A 9,063-nucleotide genomic window follows, 5' to 3' on the forward strand; every position below is an offset into this window, starting at 1 on the left:
TCCTCCAGCACCCCCTTGTCATCTGCCCCTCCCACCACCTTAAGGTGGGGGTCACTCGTGATCTTCTGGGATAGGTGGGGTGCGAAAGAGAGGCTTAGTGGGGCGGGGCAGGGTGTGGGCCGCTTCAGGGGGTAAAAGGGGTCCCGTTCCGCATTTCATAAATATTAATACAGTCTACCCTCTCCTGAAGGGGGGCAGATTCTTTAATTTTGTTAGAGGGGGAAGTGCTTTATTCATTTAATGGCTTTTATTAGTGCCCAGACTTCAACTCTTTCATTAGCTAAAGTGCTGCTATAATTTACAGGAGAAAGTGCGGCAGGGGGGAGGGGCGGAGCCAAAGGAGTGCTGCATTTGCTATCTGATGGAGCCAGGCTACCATACACACACACACGCGTGCTCCAACCATACATCCAACATCTTTCTGCTTCCATTTCATTGCTGCTGAACTCAATAACCCCTCCAGATGAATGGCATGCTTTTTAAGCAGACTGTAACTGTTTTTTTTGTTTTGTTTTGTTTTGTTTTGTTTTTCTGAAGAAGTGTCAGACTTGTGTTGGTGTGTTGCAGCTCAGGTTGCATCAAGAGGTTTTTGAACCTGGTCTCAGTGTATGAAGGCACAGCCAATCTCAGTACGTTTCAAGACTTAAACCATTGATATGAAGCTGTTCTAGGGGAACTTGCAGCTATAATAACATGGTTATTATTACTGAATGAATTATTGTAGTGAATAACGCATTTTTCAACTAAGCTTGTACCAAAAATAGCTTTACATCATTTCCTTAACTGCTTTCAAAGAAAGGTTTTTTTGGGATCTTGCTGCTTGAAACCGAGTTGGCTAAAAGCATTGCTCTGCAGAAGTCATCTTAAGAGACAACTCACTGGTTTCACTGGGGCATTTCCCACTATCAGTCCATCACCTGCATGTTGACTGCACTATGACCATCACTGACATATTGGACCTCTGTGTAAAGTACTGAGGCCAGTGCAATCCACCATCTCACAAAGTGTCCCACAATTGTCAATACACAGGTTCTTCCAAAAAACCAAAACAAAACAAAAAACCCATGAAACAAATAAGATTAGAAAGATATGCATTATTATCACAGAAACATAAAGCAAGACACACATTTTTAATCGTCTGATTATTTAGAGAGCGTCTTCCTTTTTCTGACGAGCTGGATCCTTTCGTGCCGCTGATCCTCTAAGGCACGGGTGGCCAACCACTCGCCGCCCGGATCTTCAGTTCATTTCATGTCTTTTTTTAATACACATTTTGTTGCATATTTGTAGCCTTCCTGCGTACCAGAGACCATGATGCCTGAATCTTTGCCCGTGTTATGGGAACTGACTCCTGGCTGGAAGAAACCAAGTTTGTTGCCATGGCAACGTTGCGACGTCAACCAGCTGTCGAAGTATGCCAGTGTCCGGGAAATGTAAAGCTAAACATCAGCACGAACATCTTTACTGCAGTGGAAAGATTTATCTTTTTCACCGCGCTGAAAGGGAAACCATTCTGTTTAAAATGCCCAACGTCACCATCACATTTTAAAACTTACAAAATACCACCCTAGTGAGCCGCTTAGCTTTACAAGCTAAAAGGTCCCCACAGGTGCCGCCCTTCAGCTGACGGGCCTCGCGGTATTCATACAGATATATAACATTTCTTTGAAAAATATAACATTTCGAATACCACAAAAATTGAATTATTCTAACAGCCTGCGTGCTGGATGAACTACAGTTTGTAGGTACTGTGCAGTGAAATCCGACAAGCCTTTTTCAAACGCCAGTCAGACTCGGTCCTGGCAGCCGACACTGGATATCGTTCGTTCCAAAAAGTCACTGAAAAGGAAGTGTGTGAAAAGTTGCCTCAGCGATACGAACCGTATCAGTCCTCCAATTGTCACGACGGTTAAACACGGAATATCGAATGTGTCATATATAATCTTGAGAAATGGCAGTATTTCACCAGCATTGGGCTCAGTGAGTCTTCTGCACAATAGAAGTTGTAGTTGGCAATTTTTGTGTGTTCAGTACCAGTGTTTGACTCGACCTACGTTTGTGAATCGATTTTTTTTGTACCCTGACCCCAACTCTAACACTAAAATTACTGAATTATTACGAGTAGCAACAACTGAATCCAAGACAGATTTGATCGTGGAAAGTAAAACGCTAGTCTCACTAAACTCAAACTATACGGCTACATGACAGGTAGGAAAACCTGACTCGTCATAAAAGCTGTATAGGGGTCTATAGGATTAACTTTAATGGTAGTCCAGGTATTTTTCCACGTACTGGATAATCTTTTTGGTCGTATACTGTATGCGGCAAACGTCCTGGAGCTCAGTTAATAGCGAATGCAAAAAGATGGAACTGCTATAGTAATGCTAACATAGGTGTGTGGAGTTACAGATTTGCGTAAATATATGTTGAGAAATGCCATATTATTTTCTTTTTATCTTAACTATGAAGTTACCATTGTTTTTTTCCGTCATGTTGTTTGCTAGTTCGCAAGCCTCTCATTTTCCATTATTTTTTGTAGTTGGTTGCACTTGCTTAATAAAAGAACATTTAAATGCAATGCAGACAATAAAATAGCTTGTGGGTCCCTGTAGCGGTACGTTTTTGTGTTTGTGTTTGGTTGGCGACTCCTTCCCTGCATGGTGATTGGTAAAGCACACGTTAGCCCCTGTGCTAGGCTTTATATACTAAGAGCTCTGGTTTATCATACTGATTTACAGGCAGACGAAGTAGATTACTCACTCATGTTGTTGTCTCACCAGATTGACTTGATTCCCTAATTTCATAACTGACACTGAAATGACCGCACCCAAGTGTTCTCCTTACATTTATTGTAAAAAACAAACAAGGAAACCAACTTGGTTACTGGGGCGGGGCGGGGCGGGGGGGGGGGGGGGGGGGGGGTACGACGACAATATTTCATGCACCATTTTGGACTATTATTGATTTTAATATTGCCAGGGAAAAACATGAAATGTGCAACTTCAGGCTATGGATTTTATTTAAACTTACAAAGACAACAGGTTGTTTTCCTTTTTTTAATGGCATTCATCCCACCTTTGGCTTTAATGCATGTTTGAACAGAAAACGCACATTTACTGCACATTCATATAGAGATGTGTAATAAAGTCCAAGGGGTATTGGGGAGATCACCATACGATGTTGGTATCATGGGTAGTGCTTTGGGCCTCCGGAAGAGTCCCAGCACTAACTAGAAGAGAGTGGGTCAGTCATGTAAAGCGATAAGAGTCTTTTCATTTCTTAACCAGCTGAATGACATCCTCGTCCTCCAGCACATGGTCTTTGCCCACCTTCTGAGGGTTGTGCTTCACAGAGGAGCCCCACACCAAAGCACTGCACAGAGGGGTGGCAGGATTTGAGGTCAAAGGTTAGACAAGTCAGGCCACACCAGATTAATCCCACAATTTATGCATATTTCATACCCTACACTAAGGATGCCCTGGTCTGCTCTTGGCTATGAACTGAAGTAAACTTTAGCAAGGTTACTTAAAGTCTGGTTCACTACTGTAAAACATATTGCTCTAAAACGTTAAAACACTCCTGTAGCTCTTTATGAGCTGCTCCAGTTAAATTAGGGTTGGAACTAAACCCTGTAGATGGCATATCGGTTTCTGCTTGATCTTGCCTTGTCCTGGTCATCTGGCACATTGTAAAGATGATTTCCAAAGCACAGGAATGGCACCCAACCCAACCAGTCGATGTCAGAAGGCAGATAAGCAGGTGGAGGGCCACAGTCTGGACAAAGGCGGCCTGGAGCCATTTAGGATGATGAATCAGTAGCTACTTACTACTTGAACTCCTTGATGAGGTTTTTGTGGATTTTCAGACAGAAGTCTTCAACAGATGTCCAACCATCTGGAAGCACCACAGGAGCCGTGTAGTCAGGTAGCTGTCCCTTTGGTTTGGTGTATCTGAGAAATTAACATTTAAATGGTTCATTTTGTGTTTTGCTATACTTCACCAGATGTAAAGTCAAACACAATCCACACTTTCAAGTATTTAACAGGCATTAATATGAGCACTGCCACACTGTAATTTTGATAATGAGTACTGTTTCTTTTGGCTGACATAATTCTAATAACTGCCTGTTATGGATAAGCATAATACTGTCTCCAGGCTGCAGACAGGTCTCCTCCACTTGCGTCTCCCTCTGTGGCTGCCTGAGGGACTGGCTGTATGGGGAAGCTGCTCACATGCGCACTAGGTGTAGGTAGTCCCAGATCTTCTCCAGCAGGTCATCAAAGTTCCAGCGGTGGTGGGCTGAGATTGGCACACAGTGGGGAACTTTGTAGATGATGTCCAGCTCTTCAATGGAGATCTGGTCGATTTTGTTCAAGACGTAAATGCAAGGGATATAAACTCTGGCAAGGCAAAGGAGAAACAGTGAGAGAATAACATCTGCATTCCTTGGCAGAGACAAGGGCACTAATTAATACATCATTGCCAACTAAAATGACATCAAAAGTGCTTATTTTTGTCTATTGCAGTAAGTAGTCCTGATATAAGGGGTTAAGGGGATCTACAGTAAAGGGATAAGGGGGCCTATAATAAGTCACACTACAGTGAGGGGGTAAGAGACCCTACAGTGAGCATCTACCTGTTTCCCTCCACCACATCTATGAGGTCGTCAGCTGTACAGTCGCTTCGCAGGGTCACGTCAGCGTTGTGAATTTTGTACTCGGCCAGAATGCTTTTCACTGTATCGCCATCAAGCTCACTTTGAGCACACTGCGAGACAAGAGTAAACACAGAGACAAAGCGAGAGCAAAATGAGACAATACTCCAGCAAGAAGGAGCATCCCTAGCCATCCTCCAACTCATCAGTGGTCAGTCGCTAATCACAAGACCACTGCCAACTTAAAATTCTTCGGGTGGCAGACCAATCTCAAAGCAGCAATGACAGTGACATACTCATGCCATCCACAGTACCCTTCTCATATCAGGTACAGAACTGTCCCAGGAGCCTGTGCATGTCACCAGGGGCTTAAGAGCGGCTCTCTGCATCCAAAAAACATCCACCCAACAGTAGACCTTTGATGAGAAACTAACCGCTGATGAGTCGAAGGATAGTTAACACAAACTGATGCCAATAGTACATCTACAGCAAAAGCTGCTAGTAAATGAACATTTCTAATGAGTGTAAAGATCCTAATTCAAGACTTTTATTTTGATAAACGTGGGTCAATGAAGCATAGCCTGCTCTGTGGCACATACAGTAGCAGTGAAGTTGATGCCACCCTTGTCCTTCTTCTTAAATCCGATGTTGGGCGGCTGCTTGTTCAGACGGATGCCGAATCCCTCCAGCTCGTGCTCGATCAGCTTCTTGTGCCCGAGGGGTTTCAGCACGTCCAGAACGATCAGGATGAGGTTACATGTACGAGCCACTGGGAAGGCAGGACGCAGACCATGAGGGCACCAAGAACTGCAACAAGCCTGGTGTATGGGTGGAACCTGATTTTTGATGTTTTTAGTTTTTACCTGCAATTACCTGCCGCCCTCTGCCTTTCCCATCCTTGGCTCCTTCTATGATACCTGGAAGATCTAGAAGCTAAAACATTGTGACAGACAGCAGTTCAGTATGGCAGACCACTAAACATTAAACAGCTGTTTGAACACATGGATTTAACTTGTGGTCTTTAAAACAAAAATTTACATCATTTGACATAGGCAGATATAGGAACGCTTTTAATGTTCTCATGCAGTGTGTGTGACATTTAAAAACACAGCAAGAATATATTGACATAATATGCACTTGTAACATTAACCTCTTAAGCTCCAAGGACTTATTGTGGGCTCCAGACTTTCATTCCACACTCTTGTAACCACATACCATTCATATTTGTTTCAATGTATATTGCACAGAAGTCACTGAAGAATGATCTTGGAGTTTAGGATGTTGAGAGACATTTATTGAGACTGAACCTGGATTTTGGCTCCTTTGTAGCGGATGACTCCTGGAACAGTGGTGAGTGTGGTGAACTCATAGGCAGCCACCTCAGAGTAGACCCCCGCCAAGTTACTAAGCAGTGTGGACTTTCCCACAGAGGGGAAGCCAACAAAGCCGACACGTGCATCTCCCGTCTTCGCCACATCGAAGCCTGAAACGCAGAAGCATTTGTTGCATCTCAGTGGGTCACAGCTGGTAGTTGACTGATATGGGTGTCAGCTGACACTTAGAGAGCAGGGAGGTCAGTGGTAAATATATAATGCTGATATGCTGTTCGGTTGTTTTTGCATCCTATTACATTTCACAATTTAACAACAACAAATGAGAAACAACAAAATGACTGAATTTGAACAATCACTTAACACTTATTGTCTGTATTAACTGTTTGCTTAAGTAGATGTGCAGTGTCTGCAGTGCACTTATTTTAAATAAAAGTTCTATAAACTAAATACATGTCCACAGTCTAAAGAAAATAGTTTAAAAAAAAAAAATTTAAACAACCAGCTTCCACTTATCACTTTAGATGATCTTATAACTGGCATTTAACTGACCAATCACTATTCTCAAACTATTCCATGTTTGTTATTAAAGTTAAGCCTAGTTAACTTTATTCTGACCCCACTTAGAGGAAATGTATGATCGGACACCCTGATGGCCTTTATTAGGACTGAGATGGAATAGAGCACAACGGCCCCGTGAGGTCCACCGACGTCCATCCTCGTACCTTCTCCCGTGCCTCCCCCGCCGCCTCCTTTAGGAGTGATGAGCTCTCTCCGGAGTTTGGCCAGTCGAGCCTTCAGCAGACCTAAGTGATGCGCGGTGGCCTTGTTCTTTTGGGTACGAGCCATCTGCAACACAACAGAACAGTTTAGCGCCCGAGTCCGGCAAACAACTCAAGATCGCCGTCAGGTCCTTCCGAGCAAGCGCAGCACAGCCAAACCACTCAAACAAATCAAACGGACACCAGAGTACTATCTGGATAAATATCAGGACAGACGTATCTTCTGTGTTTAGTTTGTAATGGGATCACATGCACCAACTCGTGCTAGGACTCGTTTGCTACCAGCCTGCGACGCAGGTGTATTGTCAGAGTAAGTGTACTACTTAGACAGCAAAAATCGCAGTCCTCATGATCTATAGTCATAGCCAGCAAGTAGACAGAGTTAGTTAGCCGGCCGGGTTGAACTGTCCTGGGAGGTTCAAGAAATCAACAAGCTAGTTAGCGTTAGTTAACGCTGTATCAATTTGTTGCAAGCCAAACTAAACACATAGTAAATTATCTTGCTACTTAAAATCCCATCAAAACAATCAAAAGGCTATAAAGTGGATCCGTGGTTCAGTAACATTTACTCGCGGGGTTCTGCTCAAAGCTGCTGAGCAGTTAGCATAGTATAGCTAATCAGCTACTCGAACAAGCTACATAAACCTACCTCATTCTCGATCTCAGCGATTTTGGCAAGCAAACTCATTTTGGTGCTGTTTCTTCCGAACGAACAGTCTAAGATCTAAAAGGAAAGAACTGCCTACTGTTAGGTTTTGACTTTCTTTACATTAGTAAAGGAGCCCGTTTCCTCACGTATTAGCGTTGAGCTGCTGCATTTAGACGCTGCTAACCGTCATGCTGCCGCACGAGCGACAGACAGCGCTCTCGTGGGAAAGACACGGCGAATTAAGGGATGCATATCCCCACCTAGTGGTAAGGAGGAGATAGTACAAAAATGAAAGATGTTTCTTTGTAAAACTGTAAATTTGCCTAAATATTACTCTGTTTACATATTACACATGCGTTTACATATTATATATTTATATGACATTTCAACCCTCTCATGTGAGTTCTAATATATATTATGTTGATATGTTAATGTCTTCTAAAAAATATATTTTGTGTGTGTGTGTGTGTGTATATATATATATATATATATATAAAAAGAAGAAAATTCCAGGTGAGGATTCTAATGTACTGTAGTAAGAGATGTAGAGCTATTCAAAATTGTAGTGAAGTACAGTTCGCTTGCACAGCTGATGAAGGACCTATGTCTGAAACTTTAAAATATTTCAACATTAATTTAATGCATTTATAAAAATTGTAAACATGTACACTAAAATATACACTATATAATTAAACTATATTCTCAAATTTTAAATTAATCAAATATAACTGCACAGAAATGCAATTTACAACTCTGAATGTTTCTTTAGTGGTTACACCCTGAACATGATTATCTTAATGTTATTGTGTATTGAAGTGTGAAAACTACCCAAATGAATAAATTCCAGGGTAGAAACATATTTCACATTAAAACAACACAAACATCGCCATTAAATACACAAAGATTTTGGTAACTAGTTTCATTTATTGTTCATATTCATTTTGCATACAGTATAATCACTCAAATGTTGGTGAAACTGCTGGATCCCCCACCCATCTGTGTACATGTGTAACCCCTTACACCAGACAGGATGGGCTACCTTGTGTTTCTGCTTGGTCATGCTACGTAACACACTCCTCCAGCATTGGCCCATCAGATGAGTCAGGCATCCAAAATAAAATCACAGGTCAGTCCGTAACATGCGGGCAACTGGCATCAAACCTCCAGATATCAGATACACTTCACAAGACTCTCAGAAAGGGTCAAAATATATATATATATAACTCTCAGATCACAGCGTTGTACTGACCAAAAAGCAGACTCCACACTGCTTACAACTCATACAGCTGGTTTTGTGCAGACTAGAGTTAGCCTTAGCCTAAGAATGGTATTCAGTGTAGAATATCCATTGTCAGAGTTATTTAGTGTATGAACTAAGCAAGATCTGTCTAGAAAATTGTTCTTCTGTCCTTTTGGTCAAACTGACCCACAGTTATTTGGTGACAGTCACATGTCACAGTACGGGTCATTCTGTGTGTGACATCCATGAGCAGACTCCGGCCCTCACCATGGCTTAGGTTAGACAAGTCGAGGGAACATTCCGGAGAAATGTTACTATGCTGGGACAGAAATACCACCCCTGGAGCCTGTATTACTAGTTTCTTCCAGAGGCCCCCCCCCCCAATTAAAAAAACAACAACAGCAGAG

The 9,063-nt window shown here is 42.3% G+C and overlaps 1 protein-coding gene across 1 annotated transcript; it reads right to left on the minus strand.

Annotated features, from left to right (window-relative positions):
* Positions 1–3,001: 3,001 nt before the first annotated feature.
* On the minus strand, positions 3,002–7,635 carry drg1 (developmentally regulated GTP binding protein 1). The gene is made up of 9 exons (XM_027006423.3): positions 7,417–7,635; positions 6,711–6,834; positions 5,962–6,137; positions 5,518–5,587; positions 5,254–5,423; positions 4,637–4,767; positions 4,233–4,400; positions 3,828–3,950; positions 3,002–3,372 (listed from the first exon to the last, which is right to left on the minus strand). The coding sequence occupies exons 1-9, from the start codon at positions 7,453–7,455 to the stop codon at positions 3,273–3,275; spliced, it is 1,101 nt and encodes a 366-aa protein (XP_026862224.1). The 5' UTR covers positions 7,456–7,635; the 3' UTR covers positions 3,002–3,272.
* Between the last annotated feature and the right edge of the window lie 1,428 nt (positions 7,636–9,063).

This window comes from Electrophorus electricus, chromosome 19 (genome assembly GCF_041902795.1).
Source record: "Electrophorus electricus isolate QZ-2024a chromosome 19, ASM4190279v1, whole genome shotgun sequence".
Lineage (NCBI taxonomy): Eukaryota > Metazoa > Chordata > Actinopteri > Gymnotiformes > Gymnotidae > Electrophorus > Electrophorus electricus.

What these genes read in the sequence shown, in the direction of transcription:
- drg1 (XM_027006423.3), bottom strand. Translation starts at nt 7,455, where the DNA reads ATGAGTTTGCTTGCCAAAATCGCTGAGATCGAGAATGAG. An exon ending in GATGTGGTGGAGGGAAACAG is followed by an intron (nt 4,401 to 4,636) that starts GTAGATGCTCAC and finishes TTGCCTTGCCAG; the next exon opens with AGTTTATATCCCTTGCATTT. An exon ending in CTCATCAAGGAGTTCAAGTA is followed by an intron (nt 3,373 to 3,827) that starts GTAAGTAGCTAC and finishes CCCTCTGTGCAG; the next exon opens with TGCTTTGGTGTGGGGCTCCT.